The sequence below is a fragment of the Liolophura sinensis genome, chromosome 1 (genome assembly GCF_032854445.1).
Source record: "Liolophura sinensis isolate JHLJ2023 chromosome 1, CUHK_Ljap_v2, whole genome shotgun sequence".
NCBI lineage: Eukaryota > Metazoa > Mollusca > Polyplacophora > Chitonida > Chitonidae > Liolophura > Liolophura sinensis.
The window spans coordinates 39346668-39368759 of record NC_088295.1 but is presented as its reverse complement, the minus strand read 5'-3'; the positions used below and the strand labels follow the sequence as shown (position 1 = coordinate 39368759).

Genomic DNA, 22092 nt, shown 5'->3' with positions numbered 1-22092 from the left:
CCTGTACATTGCATGTCTTGGTGAAAGGCATGCACCTTTCAGCACTCAAACGTTCCTTATTTAGTCCCAGCATTAATCAATACAGCACACGAAGTATTAGGCCTTGTAGATAGCACAGAAAGTTCTATGTACTTAAAATCTCATCCAGTCTGCTGTTGAGGGCTTCAGATTTCCTTGTTCAAGTTATCAAATGTAACCTGGTTCCATTAACTTCCCGATTGTAGGCCTACATGTTAAACAACTTTTGCACCCCTAAATATTACACTTACACATATGCACTACTTGGGCATGCCTGTGTTAAGTACAAGCATTGCTGAGTACAGCTACATCAACCACTTAAGCAATCCAAACACACATGCCATGTATAGTGTATTTTTGTAAAACTACAGCTAAAAGAATAAATAAATAAAACAAAAGAAAATTTACATTTCAACCATAGTCATATTTTTTTTTTATTAAACTGCAACTCTGTGAAACAGTGACACAATATGTCCATTATGAATTTATGAATGAAATATGTAGCGGGGTACTCAAAAGTACCAAAAATTGATAAATATATAGGGATTTATATAGATAATGACACATCATGAATGGTAGGAAAACAATCTAACTGTGAGATTTAAAGTTAATCCACTTACATTTTATGTATTGACTACGTAATAAATAATAACAAATACTGGTACAGGAATGCTTGTGACGGAAGCTGGCAACAACAGTTCAAGAGCTAACAGCTTAAATAGTTAATAGCAAAATTATTTCAGCTTGCTTTATGTACAAAGGCAGTTGTAATGTTGTCGTTAAAGCTGTAACCTATCAAAAGCTTCTCATCCCAAACAACCAGTAAACGTAAGTGCTTCAAACGCAGACAGCTACTGATGAGGATTTCCATTATCTCCTGTTGTACAAGCATCAACACTAACAAATCCTACATGCTACACAAATCAAAACCATCATTGCACCAAGTGGCTCACAGTATGAATATGAACCTCAACTAGTAGATGAGGACGATGAGAAATGACAGTATGAGATGACTGTGACAGATCTAGTGGAGAGTCAGAACAATGTATGTGGCATGAGTCTGGCAACGGTCAGCAGGATGAAAAGATGAGGGCAGGAACGAGAGGGTGCAGTCATTAGTGGTCATGTAAGGCTGCCCATAAACAGTTGGCCATGGCACTGGAGGACTCCACCGCACTCAGGGCAGTGTAGCTGATCTGTTGTTCATGGCGCTTTATCAAACTGGAACACAAAATGCATACAACACATTACTCTTATGTAACTATTGCCTCTATCAGTATAAACCATGGGCCGATTCCACAGTTCTGGCTCGATTCATGACTGGAAACTTCATTTTGATGCTTATTTTTGGACCCCAGATGTTCAATGTTTGGAACATACAAGCGATGTGTTAAGACAAATGTACCACAATTTGAGAGTCTTGGGGCTGTGAACTATGCAAATGCCTTTATTTAAGATTTTCACTTTATTTAACTAGTTTTGTGAAATAGGCCCCTGCTGTATCCTTACAAACTCTGGATCCTAAACTTTTCACTAAATCCTAAGCAGATCAAAATTTTCAGAGTGACAAGGATTCCAATGGTTAATGTACATGGAGAACAACATTCATGACTATATCCCAAAATGGGACTATCCAACCGTAATGCACTTCGGTAATGACTGTCAGACTGAACAACATCCTAGCTGAATATATTGAAATTTCATCTATGATTAATTCTCTCATTTTGCTACATTCTGAGAGCTCTATTTATCTTACATAGGTGTGTCGATGTTAGTTTGGAAGGTAGGATGATATCCTTCTGGAGAAATTTAAACTTTATCACCAAAAGCAGTATTTATGACATTTATTTCCCACCAAAACTGCTCTTTTTGTGGGGAGATACTTTAGGTGATATAGCATACTCATTAGGCATCATTAACTGCTGCTATCTGTTATAAATTCACATTGGTGATTATGGCTTGTACAAAGTATTGATTGAAACAACTGGAGACTATTGTGCCAAACTAAATCATGTAGGCTCCACAGAAAGAATGGTTAATTCTTGTTTAATACTGCACCTAGGCTATTCCAGCAATGGTATGGTATTTATGGTCCTTATAACATAACGTGTTTGTGACCAGTACCGTAGGTATTACGTAGTGATGGTGGTTAAGTGCAAGTAGTCCTGCATGGACTTTGGGAAATGGGCCCCATATTACTAATACCCTTCTTCACCAAATATTTCACACAGACTTACCTTCTTCCTACAGCAGAGTACCTGGCTAAGTTCCTGAGCACAAGAGAGGCAGTCAAGCGGATGTGTTTGGTTACTGGACCTTCCCTGGGTTCCTGCAAACATGTATATACAATTACTGTCTGCTAAGTACAGTGTATGGTGGGCAAGATCTACTGTCACAAAAGCTACGTTCTCAGTACAGAGGCCAGGATTCTTCACTATCTCACCTGCTTTCCATTTCAAGAATTATTCTGTTTTATACTTGGAATTACCAAACAAGAACCAAATAAAATTCATCTAACTAACTAGATTTGCACCATCTTCAACCAAAGTGAAATGGCTGACCTGTAGCATTGCTTCACGAACTGAAATCATAAACGAGAGTTAAATACCCATTTGAACAGATCGCTAGAAGCATACCTGTACAACTAGTAAGAACATCCTAACATCGCACTGTCACTGCATCACAGATTTTCATCCATCACAGATATACACATGTTCACACGTTTGTCTTTGCACAGCGACAAATGACAGTGGCATGTGCAGCTAGCGCTCCTCAACAGTTACTAATCACATCAGGGACAGTGTAAGATATTATTTGCATGTTAGTCCCACCTCTTTTTTTTTTACCTGTGCTATACCATGTCCTTAAGAATGTGACATTATTATTCTGAGATTTAATACTGTTCAGTGAGTAGATTACCGACAGTAATGTCCGTCAGTGCCAAGCGAGTAAGTAGTAGATGAGGTCCATGTTAATGCGAGGGGTTGAGGGACTGCATGAGACTCTTACCACTAGCTCCTGGAATGGAGGTCTGGCAGAGAAGCGTCTAATAGCCTGTATTGCAGCGTCTGGAGGGTATACAAGAGCAGTGGCTTGCCCGCTGGCCGCTGGCTGTTGAGCAGTAGGGGAGGCCATTTGAGCCGACTGCTGCCTTCGTTGGGCTGCTAATTTGAGGGCCTGTTCACTACAATGGTGATCCTTCAGAAAGACAGAGCCAACACAACACTCAATAACCAGCCAGTCATAGAGTCCATTGAATGGGTGAATGTCACCCTCAATATGATGTACAGATTTGGAAATGGCCAACCAGAATTTGAATAACCTCATCCCACAACTGTCTACACAAAACTGTTCCACACATAAACACTGAATGTATGTCCCATATCTCTGTATGGATAAAATATAAGTATGAAAAGAAACTTTTTAAGTTCACCTCAGTACATAAAAAGTAATATAATCTTAGTGGGATTTCACTGAACAAGAGAAAGGCTTTTTGGACAAGTGTTAGATCAGGCCAACTACGAACAAATCATAACGAGATGTGGGACATCATCAGAATAATGAGGCTAAATGAAAAAATACAGGTTAGTGTGTAAGAGACAACACTGGGAGAAAACTTCAGTCATCTGTGATGCTTATGTGTGTGTCTGTCATTAAAGATCAACTGCAAAAGTTTCTGGTCTAAAGCTGAACGTTAACAGAGTAAATACATGGTCATGACTGTGTTGTATTTTTCTAAAATTCTGAATATGTTTTTCAGACATAACGTTTGAAAACAAAGAGGGTATGACATTTTTCATACAATGTAACATCAGATAATTTTAAATATTTATACTGAAAAAACTTCATAATTTAGTTTTACAAATCCCTGTTAATTACATTTTTTGCAGTGCACATATAAGCTATACTGTTCTCTAACTCATGTCAGGCTCACTGGAAATCATGAAATTAAAAAAGGAACAGAATAGCTTATATTCAAACCTAACTTCATGTCATAAGTCAGAAACTTGCATATAAGTACCTGGCCACCGAGTATAGGAGCATCTAGCACATTTTTCATGTCAAACTTCTAAGTTCTGGATATATGATAATTACACTGAGAAGAATAATAAGCAAAATGTCAAAATGATCACAAAAACCAGAAGTTCACCCAGTAGAACCATCCAGGAAGAAATGATAGAAAATACATATACATGTACATAAATAACAGTCAAGCAAGGAAGCTGTGATGGGTGGGGTAGTGAGCAAGGTAATGCATATTGTGCAATAACGCTGATTTATTGTTCCCTACGAGCATTAAACTTCTCTGATAGTCTGACTTCAAAACAGTAACAATGTGAAGTACAAGAAAGCACCCCAAAAGAATGATGCACATCACACAAACATGCAAATCCAGACCGATTTGAATATGAAACTCAAGATCACAGAGAAACTTTCTAGTATACGCAACTGAAAACAAAATCTCACAACACGAAAGTAAACAACATGCAAGGGCTACTATACCAATAGCTGTTATCGTACTGTAACAACTTCTGACGTGAAAAACTGTACTTGACCCTAAATGTTGTCCATGGCTACATGCCTGGCCATTTATTTTGACGGATTCTGAAAATTCTATCGATCTTAGTTATCTCAAGGTTTGTTTCGAAGATATCCGACTGGGAAAATGCAAGTTTCAGCACCAAAAGTAACATTTTATGACCTTTTTATACACTCTGGGGAGAAAAGGGATAGTTTATGCCTTCAAATAGTTCAATATGTCCCGAGTGTCAAGCGTCTTTTCATTTCAATATATTTAATGCAGCAAACTTAGAAGGATAAATCTATCACTTTCCACAATAACAAATCCATGCTGACAAAAGCTTTTCTCTTTAAAGATTCACTGCTATGTTATGGCTGAAATACTGATTATGGCGCTAAGCCATAATCATTCATTAATAAGATATAATGATTAGCTGACCTAGCTTTGATCTGTATATCCTTCGAATCCACTACAAATCACGGTAAATCCTAAAAGCTGCAACTGCTCAATTCTTCAAATAGGAAAGCTTCATGTTTTTGCCCACTACACCAATCATCAATCCAATTCAATGATCACTGATCATTTTTGCAAGTCTCTATACATGGATATGCCAGCTTCACAGACCTAGACGACAAGGCCTTACCATCTTCACCAAATAATACTTTATACTTTGTGACACTATTGCGAAATGTAACATGTAAGAAGGGCCTTTTCTTAAACCACAGGACACTTCCCGCAAACCAGGCATCTTATGAATGACCAGGATACACAAGATTATTGATCCTTCACCTCACACACTGGGGGGAAACTTAGTTAAGGCAGGGTTGCAGTGCACACAATTCCACCAGCCTATTATTAGTCAATGATGGTTAGTTCATGAACAAATTATGACTTCCAAAACTGAATACATAAATACAGCCAGGAACAGATCACCGATGAAGAAGAAAGTGCAGGAATAAGTGACGGTTACAATAAGTGGGTGACATAATATGGGCTTTCACTGAGAACTGCCAATACAGAGGCAACGTTTGTTAAATGTTGTTAGTGACAGTAGACCATACACCTACCATACAGTTGGTCATATAAACAATCACAGTAATTTGTTAATCCCAGAAATTTATCACATTTATTGTGGCACCAATTTAGGTCAGCAAGACATATGCCTTTTATATACTTTTGGGATGACAAATTTCTGGGACTACATAACAAAAGAAAATTAAATGAACACATGCACACATCGCAAATGCGTTAAGCCTCATAAAAACTGGGTCATGCTTAAGAAAAAGCACCGAAACAGAAACTTAATTGCATGACAGGGAACAATTTTATGAAGATTAACCATGAAAATCAAAAATTTAAATGAAGCTGTTCAAGAGCATAGCATGCAGGCAAGACTGAGGTTTTCTTTCATTTTTCTCACACTTTGGTTACACAAGTGCACAAATTTTCCAAATGATGCACATTCTAATACAGGCAAAGATGAATTATCTTGCACGATTACAAGCACACAATCTTCTGACTTTTATATATCTGTATATCATCTTAGAAGTAATGTTTAAACTTAACTAAATGTATGTTCTTGTGCTTATGTTGTAATCAGTGCAATGTGTTACGTGCAATGATAATTTATACCTATCTGGCCAATGTTTTAGATACATAACCCATGTACAAATTTTGATGACTGGAATGAATATTTTTCAGCATGATACTTATAGTCTCCAAAAGTCATAAATACACAAGGCCTTATATTTTCCTTTTGACTGATCATGTACACCTTCTTCAGTGAATTTAAGTGCATTTCCTTAAAGTTAAATTTGGACAAAGAGTTGACCATGACCACACATACATTTGTCCAACGCTGTGAATGCAAGACAAGAATAAATGGCCAGATAGGGAACCAACTAAAGAGCAAATTCCTAGTCAGCAAAACATGGACATAGTGAAGACTACTCCACATGCCAGACACAAGGAGTGGCATGTTGAGCCAGCTAGGTCTAGAGCAGACATTCAATTGTTACCTGTACGTGTGTGACCAGGGACCAGCGCTTCCTCTGTAATTTATCACATCCCTCCCACTTACACACTCCATCACTGGGGCCACTCAGGTGAGTGATGAACGTGTGGTTAAACACTGCCTTAGGCATCTCAAACATCCTGAAACATACAGCACAGATGTAGCACTGTCAATCTAAACACTGCTGCTGGAAATTTGATCTGGAAACCAAGATGTCTTATATAATGTAATGAAGACAAGAAACCCTTGAAAGCAGAAGTTCGCATGAAGACTACCAGACTATAAATTTTAACAAATTCTTTAACATTTCACAAAACACTCTTCATAGGTATACTACATTATCAAACTGGCGTACTTGCAAGACTTATTAATTTTTCTCTGATATTATGCAGGATGTTTCATGACATGCTCAAACATTTTAACGAGAGGTACCAGACCAAACTCGCCAAACACTTTATCAGCCAATGGGACCTAACAATATTCAAGCATATCAATGTGGTCTTCAGAAAAAGCATGTTGGACTTAAGATACAGGGGTATATTCACAAATTTCAACACTGTGTGACTTATAACTATAAACTACAGATTTCTTTCTAATACTATTCTGTTTTCACTTTATAGTTAAATAAGCGGGGCCTCCGTGGCTCAGTCGGTTAGCGGGCTAGCAGAGCACAATGACCCTGGAGTCTCTCACCAATGTGGTCGCTGTGAGTTCAAGTCCAGCTCATGCTGGCTTCCTCTCCAGCCGTACGTGGGAAGGTCTTGCAGCAACCTGCGGATGGTCGTGTGTTTCCACCGGGCTCTGCCCGGTTTCCTCCCACCATAATGCTGGCCGCCGTCGTATAAGTGAAATATTCTTGAGTACGGCGTAAAACACCAATCAAATAAATAAATAAATATATTTAAATAAATCTTTGCTACTCTTATCTCTGTCTACCTTATGCCAAGTATTTATGTCTACTTGTTTTGACCCGGTGACGAATTATCAGATCTGTATATCGCCACACACTTCCTCACTCCCTACCGTGAGACAGTTCCATACGTGAATAGCCTTTTGACTAATGAAAAGACTACCACATCAAAATCTGGGAAATAACAGCTTCATCAATGAACAAGTCCTACGAAATGCTGAAGTTGACCGACTGGTCTTCAGGAAGACTCTCTTCCTCCATGACATATCATAGGTAAACAAAGCATGCATGTAAATAAGCTCAATCACTGGCAAAAAATAAGTACTTACTTTTTACATCCATCCCATTCACAGAGCAAATCTGCCCCTGTGGTGGAGGATAATGAAGACTGCGACTCTCCCTGGCTAGTGTTACTTCGACTTCGCTTTCGTGCCTTTGGTTTCTTCTCTTTCTCTGACGACTTTGACTTTTTGGAGGAGGAGGAAGAACTTTTCTCTGTTGACCCCTTGGACTTGGAATGTTTGCTTTTTGCCTTGACTGGTGTTACCATACTAACATCAGTGACAGTCTTCTCTGGTTGTGTTACATTATCAGCTGTCCTGTTCCCTAGACTCTCTTCAGCTCCCTGACAAGGCCCATTCAGAGAGAGTGTCTGGGCTGGAAGTACAGCACCTGAATCACCCTCCTCCATTGCACAAGGTTTATTATCACCTTTACTATCTAATATTCTGCCCTCAGCAGGAGGTAATTCAGACGAAGAGTTAAGCCCAACACCATTGTTTTGCGGCGGCTTCTCTTGTTGTTCAGACGGCAGTTGACTATCCGATCCACAGCTGTTGTCAAACTCCATAATGCCGTTGACGGGTGCCCCATTCTGAGGTATTCTACCCCCAAACCCTGACTGCTTGATGGTGTCTCCCGGGGAACAGGGAGACTTGAGTATGTCATCAGGCGCTGTGGACACACTGTCGGCTCGGTACACACCTGTTGCTGAGCTAAACGAGTCACACGAATCCTCCACTTTGTCTCCGGCACATTCCGTTACCCTCTGCACAGCCTCACGATTATTGCCCTTAGAGAAGTAATCCCCATTGCCTAGATGATTCACTACCCCATTTCTACTCTGAAGAAGTTTAGCTGCCTTTTCCACAGAAGCTTGTTTAAGGATTTCCTCCTTCATGAAGAGCGAGTCAGAAGAGTTGTCCTTTGACTCACCTGGATCCGGCCCATTACTCACCCCATTGGGAAGGGCATGGGCAAAGCCCAGCCTGTCATTGTGCTTACCATTATCCATGTGTGAAGGGGGACTGTTGATGTAGGAGAGGTCAGATTCCTTACTGCTCTCGTCCAGGCAACCATTGATCACAGGTGCGGTGGAGATTGAGAACAGCCTCTCTGACACAGGCTTTGGTTCAGAACCTCCACAAGATTCTGTATGGGCTGGTCTCTCGGCCTCCGTTGGGGAGCCTATATCCATCGGACACACACCACTGTTTGCTTTTTCCAAACAATTGCTCATAAGTTGTGTTCTTTCCTGAACAGACTTGATCAGGGGGTCTGATCCAGCAGTGTTCTCACATACCCCATCCCCAAGTTTATTTTGTTCCAAAGACGGCTTATCACTAGGGTTAGTCCTTGATTCAGTCACAGAATTTGACTGCTGTTCAGATGGCTTTAATACACTCTGGTTTTCAATACACTCAATTTTAGTCTCCCTAGCCACAGGCACAATGCTCTGGGCCCTCTCCACCTCCCCACACACCTCCGGCTGTTTAGACTTCACTGTGGATTGTGCTGTGACTGAAGATGAGGCCTCTTGGTTGTTGGGTAATTGTAAATACAGGTTTTGACCAAGATGGGATGGCGACTGTTGAGGAGGATGGGGCAGTTCAGTTCTTACTGAATGTTCAGGATTTGGGTGAGCTGGATGATATAATGGGGGTTGTTGTTGTTGCGTCTGTGTGACGTCTACATGTGGTGTGGACCTGTGCCACTGACTAGAGTCTGATTGTTGAGTGGTCTGATGAGAATAGTAGGGTGGAGGAGGAGGATGAGATTCTCTGTGGACTGTAGCACCATGAGCTGAATGCTCTGTCCCCAGTCGGGCTTGCTGGTTGACGTAGGGATGAGGGGTGGGTCCACCCTGCTGCTGACTGTGGTGTTTTGACCATCCCTGCTGCTGCTGCTGCTGATGATGCTGTGTGGAGGGCATGGGTGATGAGGACCTCTCGCTGGCTTGCAGGGCAGCAGCAGCATTCTGTCGAATCATATTCTCGTTCAGCTTTTTAGCCAGCAATGTCTTAATCAGGTTAGAATCTGCAGACTTCTTTGGAGTTGAGCCAGAACCACCTTCCAGCTCAGTGTATTTGTTGGGAGAACCATTATGCTTTTGGGGAGAGCCACTGTCCGCTTCTCCTTGAAGTGCTTTATTTATGCTTGGGAATTTTGCCTTTGACTGTTTCTTTCCTTTCTTGTAGGCTGGTGAATTCTGAGGAGGAGATTGAAGTTGTTTTTGGAGGATGGTCATTGGACGATTTGGACTTGGCTGAGGTGTTACATAAGGAGTGCCGCTGGGTGAGACCTGTGGGCTTCCTTGAGCAACAGAATAGGATGAGCTTGGACTGGGAGGAGGCTGGGCAAATCCCTGAGATGCTGTTGTTGTGCTGTGTGGTGCTCCCTGGGCAGGCTGATACTGTCCAATACCTGGATAGAAAATGTGGGTAGAACCATGGTGGAGCTGAAGCTTGGGGGGCTCGGACAACCTCTGGCGTAGAGTGGAATTTGTGGTTAGTACTCTAGGATTGTTAACTTGTGCTTTCTGGGAGCGACGAGGTGAGTTCTGACTAGAGCTTGCAACAACTGAAAGCAACAACATAACCACAACTGCAAACAACAACCAAATAAAACAAAAAATAGAAAGAAAAGATAGATACAAAAACCACAATAAAAATGTATCTTCACCACAAAAAACTGTAGAGTATTTAAAGCTAGCCAGAATTACCTTTTTTTAAAATTATTTCTTGCTGTTTTTTTTTTCAAGAACAAGTGGATGTCACCAAACTAAGATTTTTACACTTTTGTGTAAGTAATAATGGAATTAGTAAAGGAACTGACTGCACATGCTGGCATGGTCATGTGTTAATCTACTATGAATCAACTGAGGGGTTTCATGGCAACAAAGATGCTATTATCAAGATACAACTCTGGGAAAACATTAAGAACATTCTCTGAATTTCAATATAATATTTTGAAATATGTAAATGTACTTGTGTTGGATTTAAAATCCAAAATTTGCCATCACTTTCAATGAAGTGTTAAACCGAATAGTGTATGTCGATAGATAATTTTAATGGAAACATTACTGACAATTTAACAATGTGAATGGTCTACAGTTTAACAACAGTGACAAATTAAATAGGATTAAATACTCTACAGTTGGACATATATCACAACATTTCAACAAGCAAGGTGTTGCATGACAGGGCTGGTGTGACAGGGCAATTCCTAAGAAAGCCTCATCTCCGGAAGAAGTGTTCTATTTTTATTACTGATTCCAGCATTTCTTTATCTTTTATCAAAAGATTAACTTTTACAAAAAATGTATGAAACACCCAAAACTACTTTTGACAAGCAGACTTCTTGTACCTAGAATAATAACCCTGTCATGTTTCTTTCTAAGTAAACACCTAATACAGGGGTATAAATACATCCGAATGAACAACACAAACCATTATTATTAGACACTTCAACACTAAACATTGCAAAACAAGTCAGGGATGCAAAATACAATTTTGTTCAAACTTAAAGGTAATTACACAACATTTACCCTCATGCACATAAAAACAGTAAATGACAATGTATTCACACCTGCCTGTATATTTAATGAGAGTTTCACAACTTTGCTAATCTCACCTGGACAACTAAACCAGTACATTCATTTATGTTTTCAACTTCATTCAACTTTTCCCTACATAGCAGGAGCAAACGACTCAGCTTGCACTTCGTTGAAGACAATGTTATGTGTTTCCAATTCAGAGCAGGAAATGCAAAAGGCTTTTATTTAATATTAAAGTAAAAAAACATGTAGCAGATAAGTAAGAAAAATTTTGACAATGCTTTTGCTACTAAAATTTTTACATGCTGAGCTGAAACCAACCAGATCCCAGAAGATTTACATCTAAGGAATAATTAGGTGATCAGCCTAACTGCGCCAACCAGCCAACTTTTAACACATAAAAGCATGACTGTACAACATGCTATATACATCATAAACAAACCACGTACACATAAACTACAGCATAAGTTAGCAAATTCAAGAGCTTTTTATACCATTGCAAAACAATATGTTAGATAATGTGACATGCACAACAAAATCCTGTAATAATAACCATTCAATTCATATCTACGCCACAGATGAGCTTGGGGGAAATTGTAAAGCATGTTTTCAAAAACTTTTTTTCTTCCTGGTAATAACAATTTTACTATAACCTTTCATGGTAAAAATTTTCGTGAATCAAGGTACTTAAAATTATCTGCACAAAACTGTATGCAACTATTTCCACTGCCAATAACAATGAGATTGCGGATATCACTGAAGTTGTTGGGCAATTTACAGAGAAAACTGCCACTGACTTTCCACTATGTAGAAAAGAAAACTTGCTGAATATCATGGCAGCTTTGTGTGACTGTTAGCATTTCAACCTTTTGGCAATGTTCATAGATAATACATCATAAGGCATTAATATTTTGACAACAGTTTTGGTTACCCACATCTCATTTCAAAAAGACGTTTTTCCAAAGTTTTAGTAAAATAGGAATAACAATACTAAAACACACATTTCCTCTGAAAATTATTTAGCTTGGTGACAATGTTTCAATTACTTCAAGTGAATAAAGCAAGGGTGTGATTTCGATTCTAGTTCTCCCAATGACCCAATGCAAAATCTCACATACCTTGAGGAGGAATGGCCACAGGCAATGGTAATGCTCGTTTTACCAGCCCTTTCACGGTCACTTCAACATTGCCACTTTTCTCCACAGTGGATTTCTCAGCTTGGGGAAATACCGTCCTATAAACATAAAATATTAGTTACATATTTGACAGGAAAACAAACTTACTATTTACTTCCTGTTTCTCCTGCAACAAACATATGCAGAATAAAAAGATAGGTTTTAATTACAAAGCCAACCATGATCTACATATATCTGCAATGGATTGTACAACATTTCCAACTCTGAGCTTTGACTGTAGTGTAGATTCTATAGCAATGATAATAAGGAATTCACTTGTTGCCAACATCTGTTCAAAAACATTGATTCAAGAAAAACAATGTGATATCACAAACCTTATGCAATCGATGAAAACTGCAGATGTGACGACATCCTTGATTGGTATTCGGCCACAAAATGCCAAGTAATCAGAATAAATACTCATTTGTGAAACATTACCCTCCTTGTACTCGTAATTGGCTTTAAGCCTGTTGAACACAGAAGAGAACCACAACATCATTTTTCAAATTATTTACTACAGCCTGCAATAAGAACAAAAACTGTCTCACAACTGTTTATTGACTTATAAAGATTTAATGAAGTAACCACACAGTCTCTGAAATATAGTAGCTGTTGAATACAAATGCAGGGACAGCAAGAAGATAAAACTTGACTTCTGCGCATTACAGCATCCCGACATTTCAGCTCCAGATAATACAAGCAGAGAGACATTAATTCTGAGTCAATTACATCACAGCCCTGTTGATGCCAGACCCAATGCTGAACTACTTGACAGTGATGTCAAAGTAAAACATCAAGTCAATGCCACACAAGAGCAACATCCTGGCCTATCACAGAACCTTTTACTTCATAACAAGGACCGTTGAGTATACAAACACTAAACAGAGCAAAACATGATCGGTTTACACAACATATCTCAAAAGTCTGTATTTAAACTTACCAGTTACAAGCAAATGATTCACTATCAGCTGCTACATGCTGAGTTGATGTCAGAACTGTTTGTCGAGAAGGTGTGTGATGAACACCTTGACCTGTACAAAATCAAATCAGAAAACACAAAAGCCTTTTAGTGTTTTCAATCAATCTGGTGCACCTTCATTTCCAGTACAACTTTATGACAGTTCAGACTGAAAAATATTCTAGAAAAACGGTTAAATAATCATGAAAACAGGTGAAAAAACTAGAACACCATAATTTTAACCTACTGTGAAATACAAGACTCTTTGTCTTAAAACTTGATTGCTGAGTTGAAATTTTAACTAACACAAAAGTACTGAAAAGGCAGATATACTCACGAGCTACATGTGGAGTGTGCGTGACTGCTGGCTGTGGGGCTTGAGTGCTGGGCGGGGGTCCACTGGAGCCAGGTAAAGCTTCTGGGGCTTGAGGGGGCGGCACATACTCCACAACTTTGATACCCATCAGGGAGTTCGGGCCATATGACTGAGCCTCTATCGTCGTCAGGCTAACCAACACATCTATTACCAATATCAAAACAGATTATTCAAACTGATTCACTTTAAATTATCAACACAATTAATTACCTCATCTGGTGCTTAGCTGTAAAGTGTGAAGCACCCTATGCATTTTTCGCTAAACATGGTTACAATACCAGGCAACGGAAAGCCACCCCCAACCCCTATTTTTACCTTAACTTTCTTAATTTCTACAACAGATTTAGCATTACCTTTTTTCTTAATTCACGTACGCTAATAATGCAAGTTTCCTTCTTTAAACCTTCAATAAAAGAGCCAAGATGTTATCTTGAAACCAAAGACATCAATTCATCACTCATTAACTCTTATTCTGAGCATGTAACCATCTTATCACCAGACTACAAAGTCAACAGAATAATTCCTCGTACCGACAGCGTGCCGGACGCTGGCAATTTTGGTTGTAGTGGATTCTCCTAGCTCTGAGAGCTGGTACAAGGCCTCCAGTGTGTAGACAATCAACTGGATGTCATGGATGGTGAGAAGTTGTACAATGTCCTGGTAGCTCTTCTCCCCTAACTTATCTGCCATCACATCCTCATTCTTCTCCACTCGACACAACTTACTCAGGATTTCTAAACCTACACCAAAAACATAACACACAATTGTTCTTTAAGGTAGTTCACAAGACAAGTCTTAACACTGACAAAGTAAACACTTCAAAAATATCATCCTTTCTATAAATATAATAATTGTATACTAAAACGAACTATAAACTTCAGAAAAATTTATTCCATTTCTACAACTCACCTCTGACCACCTCAAATTTGTCAGCAGACACCAAACATTTCCTGACAGTATTCAGCATAATATCTGTCATATCACAGCCAACAGCACTAAGGACAAACTGCAACAGAGAAAAATCCAGTGAGATCATTTCCACTAAGGGCTGCATCATATTTTATAACTGTTAACATCAATGTTCTGAGATTGGTGGGAGAACAAGGGGTAAAGTTAGCATTTAGTTAGGCTGGATATTGATAGTGGAAAAGCAAACAGCAGTTTCCAACATTAGCAACAAGGCTTGAAACTAAATTTTCCTGCCGGATGTCCTATATCTGACACCTATTCCCTGTAACTCCTCCGCAGAGCACAATCTGTGCCCAAGTGTTAGAAATGTAAACGGAACTTTACAAACACACCTGTCCTAGGACTGCCATTACTGCAGCCTGTCCCCAGCTAACTGTGCCTGTCTTTAGCCGGCGGGCAGGTCTTATTTTCAAGCCCTGAGCAATATGCGACGTCTAATTTGGAAATACAGTGCTTGTGATATTTGACTGCATTTAATGTCAACAATGGGCAAGGGACGTGAATTTCTTCTCGTCTTACGTTATACAATTTTACTTGACAATGTTTGGTGCTCATATATTTACCTTTTTAAAGACAGCTGTCCGGCTAATGACAAACTATCTGAGCATGTTTGTGAACATACATGAATTTCGCTGGAGGCATACCTTATTACATCCCATCTGTAAATTCCACCAAAGGCACTTACCTTACTGGCAATGTTGCCAAGTGTGTCCAAACCAATCTGCTTCAAGCAGCCATATTTATTATGGGAACACAGTATCAAGAAACTAAAATGGAAAAAAAAAATACATGAATGTCTGTCCAGTAATGGGTTCCTGTTTTAGATTGTTAATACTGCAATAATATACACATTAACTTAGCAACATTAATGAGATGTTCAGAATATGTACAGTACAAAGAGAAATGAGAGAAAAACTAAAACACTATCAACCCACTCCATCAAAAACTTACCGGAACACCAAGGGGTCAGAAGCCATTATATTACAGTTCTCTGATTCAAAGGAAAGATTTCTTAAGATCACAGCCATCTGCAAAACACCCAAAAAAAATACAGTCAATGCACCTTTGGCCTTAAGTCAAATTTTTTACAAGGAAATGGAGGGATGGATAGGAAAAAATAGGACAAGGTTACTGAAATTCAACAGGTTTCTTCATGTATTTATTTATTTGTTTATTTATTTGATTGGTGTTTTGCGCCATAATCAAGAATATTTCAATTATACAATGGTGGTCCTAGGAAATGACTATACTGATTCTTACTCATGGCAAAGTGTAAGTTTACAGCAAGATTGGTGAACCTGAAATATACTTCGATGACCCCAATGACAAAGCATAAATAAGTCAAGTAAGCTGAAAATCAATACGGTTTTTCCTTATGACAAAATGTAAATGTGGTTTAAGTTCAGTGAACTGTTCCGGAGATATTATGTTAACAAGAAAATGGACTGATCGTCGGAGGACAACTGTCATGGCCAATAATGATGGAGCGACAGGTATCAAACATACCCTCATCTGTTATTCATGAGATATTTATGACAAACCAAAGCCTTTAGGGCACCACATCTTGCAATAAGTACAATGTGCTTCTAATGCACAGTTTTGCCCTTCTGTAGCATATTGGTAATCTATTCATTAGTCATCTCCAGTTAACATGTTGTATCACACAGATCTGAAACTTGCCTGTAGAATTCGTTGTCCCTCAGCATCATTTATTCCTATTTTACGTTTCAGGTTCAACACATCTTCTCCAGTTAATTCCTCTGCAAACATCAGGTCAAAATGCATTGTTAAGTCATATTAAAATAATGAAAGTTTATTTTGTAAGTAAAAGAAAGAAGAATGAGGAAAATTTTGAAGTTCAGCCAAAATTCACTGCCTGCTTGTTTAACTGTATCTCCCAAGTATATCTTTCTACAGACCAACAAAGCTGTGCATGTAAACACAAATTAAGCCTAAAGTACATTCATTCTTGCAAAAGCAAGGAAATCTGCAGTTTGATTTATTTGTTTATTTCATTGGTGTTATAACCTGTACTTCAAAATATTTCACTCATGCAACAGAAGCCAGAAATATCGTGAAAGGAAACCAGGCAGAACCCTGGTCATATAACCCTGGTAAGGATTACTCGTTACTGTTATTAAATTTATTACTTGATGTATTATCACCTTTATAACTACAGAAGGTTACATCACAGAAATACTAGTTGACTGATTTGCCAACAAGCATTCATATACTGTTAATCCATTCCCATTGCATTCATGGGAGTTCATTAACACAACAAAATATTTGTTAACCGAGAAAAAAAAAACATAGCAAGAGCATTTTAAAATGCACTTACTTGGTGAAGGCAAAGGTTCTAGGGGTAATATTAGAGCTCTGATGTCTTCATCTTCAACTGTATCATACCAAAACTGAAAGAGGATAGCAAAGCAAAGATTAACATATGTACTATAAGCATAATTCTGGCAATACAATTTTATTTCTTGAACATCAATCAAATTTGAGACACATAACTGTCATACCTGAATACTACCTGAATGACCAGTGCTTTAGATCAAAAGGAGATGTATGGTATGTCAGAGTTCTCAAAAATTCCATGAAATATGCCTGTGACTGAAAATACAACCTAAGTCCCGCCAAAACTCCATGCATGTACTGCACATACTTACCGTGACATAATCTCTTCCTGTAAAAACTGACCAGCCGTCTTCAGAAAGTTCTTGTAGAGAGCTCATCCCTGTAACCCGAATGCATATAATGAAGCACAATATGGCTTTGAATGGGATGTCAGTTGTAGCACTAAATTCAACAATACATGTAATGTACAATGTAGGTAATTTTTGTGGTGGAACAATTCTTCACCATCAACAGATAAGACAGAAATGCAGAATATTGTTTGTAAAAGGAAACTTTGTACATTTAACTATGTTGGAGGATTGAGTCCTTGAACATGCCTTCTAGTTTTAAACACTGCATTTCACCTAAAATTTAGCATTTTTCAATGTACACATTCTTCTTGATTATGACTGATTCGTCCATCTACTTATTGTTGTTTTTGGGAAGAACCCTATTTCTTTTCATTTTTGGAACACCTGGTCTACTCATTTTAGCCAATATATACGTAATTTTAGCAGGAAAATTGAGTTCCTTTTTTCTCTCACATGGTTAGGCCATCTAATGAACAACATACTCATATCTTTACTTTTCCACAAGGCTGGTAAAGAAATGTATTATTCTATTTTCAACACTACTAATATCTGTCACAAATTTTAAAAGAATTAGGGTATTATTAATTTCTTATCAGTAAAACTGAAAGTGTTGGGAACAAATGAATCATTTCAAGGCCTTTATGTGCCTCTTAAAGGGACACACAACTGAAAGAAATTTAGAATTTTTGAGTTGGTTCAGCTAACTACAAAAAAAAAGCGTTTCATTTGACTCTTTAACTAGTCCTCCTGTGACAACATTTTCTGAAAAATGTCAATTAAGACCATTATAAGGGAAAATCTGTCACTGGTCTAAAATGTCTGCCCGACGAGATAATGTGCAAATGAGGCAGTGCAAAGATTAACACAACACAAATATCACCCATGGATCGGACATGTAAACAATCTGATAGATTGAAAGTGAATTATAAGTGTAGTAAACCAAATACTATCTTCCTTTCCATCGATAATGTATTATAAAGTATTCGTTATTCCCAACGATCTGTAGGCCACGTAATTTCAACACAATACCGAGACATCTCTCATCTATACAACAAGGGCAGACAACCCAGTTAGTAAGTCAGTCATTAGCCATGTTTCTAAATACAGCAACTTCAGTGAGTTAATGGTCAATGGGAAACCCCGGATTAAACACCACCATTTTTTCACCATTGGCAACATGTCTCTTTAAAGTGTATTTTTACATGTCAAACGTTAAGTGACATACTGTACTTGAGATTTGACTTACGGAAAACACACACATACCTGTACTAAAGATGCCCACATTTGCCAGCATAAGCTCCAGCAGATGCTTTGATTTCCCAAGTTTCATCACATGTTTGCCTTCATTAGACAGCAACAGGCACACATTCATTGAGAAGTCTACCTCATTGGGTAAACCGCAAAGGAATGCCTTTTCCAGCTTGTCGTAATCGCTGTGTTCATACAACTTACATGACATACCAGCGTTCTGTCGTATATATCCTGTTAAAACATATCACATGACATAGGTTGGATTAATACTATGTTATACAGTCACACAATACTTTACATGTGATATTTATATTACCCATGAATCTCTTGATAGCATACCATTCAATACTCCATACATTTTGGTGCAACGGAAGAGCATTACATGAAATTTCTTAGATTTAATTTTTATGCATTTCATAAGGTCTGGTGGTTTATGAAATGTATAGGCACGCTCGAAGAGAAGATCAAAACTAGGGGCAAAATGGATTACAATTTGACAATAATTCTTAGAGCTTACTTGACACATTGTGCTGTTGATGGTTGTAATACAATGGTACTCCATGAATCAAACTGGAGGATTTCTTTCTGGCTGATGTTTCATCTTCATATTCCATCCGCTCATATTTGGGGTCCTCTCCCAGAAAGTGGACCTTTTCATATAAGTCTAAATACCTGTTATGCGTAAAAATTCAGTCTTAACGTTAGTAATCCGGAATAAAACAACTCAGAATAAGATGTTTGTAGAACATACGGCAACAGATAGCTTTGAAGGTAAACATGAATGTACGGGTCTATGCCCTGCAAAATAACAATTTAAGAGCGCTTGGGACGATCAAAAGAATTGGTGTTATAGAGCTGTCTGTAGTTACGACTACTGAATCCTTATACCACTGTGGATTCACATGACAAGAGAATATCTCTGCTACAAATGTAACTCCTACCTATGATTAGTTCATTTTCTTTTAATCTTACAGTTTACAATTACACTAAAATTTCTGAAGGAAATTTCTTTTGAAACTCTATTCACACAAGGGGACAACAATGAAATATAGATAGCGCTATTTTAACCACCTGCATACTGTTACATGTATTTCACTACATTCAGGAAAAACGTGTGCACCACATTTTGTTGTAACACATCTGAGTCTGGATTCCATGTGTCTACAAAACATGTAACAACTAACTGCATACAAGCCATCTAACGTTCACTTGACATTACAAACCAATACCTGTCATGGTCATTCTTATGGGTGGAGAAAACCGAAGGCTTCTGCCTGGGAAGTTAAGACTTTCACATATGACTCACAGACTTGCATGTAATGCTGTTGGAAGATATGTCTTTAAAGAACGCAAGTCTGCAAAACCACCCCACGACTGTTGCTAATAATCATCAAGACCTCATAAAGTTAAGGAATCTACAAATTCCCTGTTCATGGACAGGACTGAACCCACACCTTGTGGCTGAAATCTCAAGTCATACTGAGTCACATACATTTCCCTTACACACTGTTTTCTCCAGCTGAATGAACGAACGAATGAATGAATGAATGTTTATGGCTTCCGCAGTATTGCAGCCACATCATGGCTTCTCTAACTGACACTGTACATTTACTTCAGTGCAATGTAAATTACAATAACCATTTGCTAAACATCTTACCTAATATAAATCTGTTTCAGTGCAGTCGAACCATTAGGACATCCCCTTGGTATTCGGAATTCCTCCTGTATGTCTTCCCACCGTAACTCATCATTTACCTTAAACATACAACACATGGCAAAAAAATGTAAATACTTACTGTCAGATAAATGACTGGTAGGAATATGATAAAAAAGACTGTTGGCCTCCAAGGCTCAATGGATAGCCTAAATGGATTGTGTTTAATCTTGTACATGTACCTGTCAAGGCATGCAATAGCTGAAAAACCTGCTTACTGAAATGAAAATGCAGAAGTATTCACATGTACTTGCTGCTTCAGGTACCAGAGCTAATGTAAGTTTCAACAACTTTGGTCATTTCAAACGATCGTTGACAAATGGTCTCCTAGATGCAAATTTTAGTTACCATGTCACATACATGTTTAAACATTTTTGTTTTTCATCCCTTTAACTGACAGTCAATGTTATAAGCAAGACGTTAAATATAATGTCTAACAAAATACGCACTCAGTTTGCTAAAGTGGATACAGGCCAAAAAAAATCTTCCAGCTGGCATGATTCTGATAACTCTGATCGCTTTCATCACAGATATAAACAAGTCACTTTCCTAATGAACTCATTTCTAACAGAAAAACACACTACACTGTAAAAGTTGAAACATACAAAAAAAAAAAAAAATAAATACAGGTTAACTGTAACAATTAACAAAGTGGGCCTTTTCAAGAGAAAAAAAAGTCATATCTATTCCATTAGTGTTTAAAATATATATATATATATTTCACTTATAGGATAGCAGTCAGTTTTAGGGTTAAAAGAATAAATAAGGATAAAACTAGAGTGCTCAATGGTCTTCCATGAATGTCAGGCTGAGGAAACAGGCACACAGACACTGACCTGTTTTCCACTGCTTAATATCACCAAAATCCCAGGAACAGTGACAACATGGGTATCCACAAAATCCCTGCCCAAGGCCAGAATTGAACCTGTACCCCCTGTGTTCTGGTACACGGCGACAACTTACTTCCTACATTAGCTCTGTACCTTGTACTTATATGTACATGCGTGGATATTTTTATATATGCATATTTAGTAAGGGACTGAAGTGTATCAAATGTCAGTTTTAGTATAATAAAAGATACACTCCCTGGTCCCAACTTAATCATCAAAAAACTCTGTGATACAGTTGCTATGTACTCTAGCCATGCTAGCCCGCTATTGCAGACAGGACATTTCTGTGAACACCTGCACATACAGAGAGCAAAAATAGAACATCTACTAATGCATGTACATCTTCACCAGCACACTACACTCAAGAAGATTAGACATCACTTTCATATATGGAAATTAATTGCCTGTGTTACGAGAAAGAAATGAAATTGTAAAACATAAACATTTACATATCTATTTGTTACACCAGTGACATACCATGCATTTCGTTCACATGGAGGTGCAATAGTAGCTGCAAGTATTCAAGGCGCAGAAAGAAGAAATCCTATCTTAGTTATATCCCAGGTTTTAGCTCACCTTCATAATCTGAACAAATGAAGATTGAATATTTCCCTTTCACAACCAAAGTCACATTTATAGAGAGACAAAAACCCACATCCCACAGCACTTGCCTTACCTTGGCACTCATAGTATATCCCATTTTTTACAACTGAACAAAAAAAAAAAAAAAAAAAAATACAATATTGTAGCAG

General features: G+C 38.2%; 1 protein-coding gene across 3 annotated transcripts in view; it reads right to left on the bottom strand.

Moving 5' to 3' along the window:
- Positions 1 to 438: 438 nt before the first annotated feature.
- LOC135469094 (AT-rich interactive domain-containing protein 2-like) overlaps positions 439 to 22092 on the bottom strand; it is a 31434-nt gene continuing 9780 nt past the window's right edge. Inside the window, exons 3-21 of one of the 3 annotated variants that reach the window (XM_064747625.1) lie at positions 20394 to 20491; positions 19254 to 19408; positions 18749 to 18967; positions 17447 to 17514; positions 17116 to 17188; positions 16458 to 16537; positions 15729 to 15805; positions 15463 to 15544; positions 14718 to 14814; positions 14339 to 14548; positions 13770 to 13952; positions 13415 to 13505; positions 12810 to 12941; positions 12418 to 12533; positions 7794 to 10323; positions 6559 to 6694; positions 3028 to 3216; positions 2256 to 2347; positions 439 to 1239 (exon numbers count right to left, since the gene is read on the bottom strand). In XM_064747625.1, the coding sequence (XP_064603695.1) occupies positions 1134 to 1239; positions 2256 to 2347; positions 3028 to 3216; positions 6559 to 6694; positions 7794 to 10323; positions 12418 to 12533; positions 12810 to 12941; positions 13415 to 13505; positions 13770 to 13952; positions 14339 to 14548; positions 14718 to 14814; positions 15463 to 15544; positions 15729 to 15805; positions 16458 to 16537; positions 17116 to 17188; positions 17447 to 17514; positions 18749 to 18967; positions 19254 to 19408; positions 20394 to 20491 (4734 nt within the window). In that variant the 3' untranslated portion in view covers positions 439 to 1133. The remainder of the gene's footprint in view (positions 1240 to 2255; positions 2348 to 3027; positions 3217 to 6558; positions 6695 to 7793; positions 10324 to 12417; positions 12534 to 12809; positions 12942 to 13414; positions 13506 to 13769; positions 13953 to 14338; positions 14549 to 14717; positions 14815 to 15462; positions 15545 to 15728; positions 15806 to 16457; positions 16538 to 17115; positions 17189 to 17446; positions 17515 to 18748; positions 18968 to 19253; positions 19409 to 20393; positions 20492 to 22092) is intronic. The other 2 variants (XM_064747632.1, XM_064747640.1) reach the window with 2 other exon arrangements.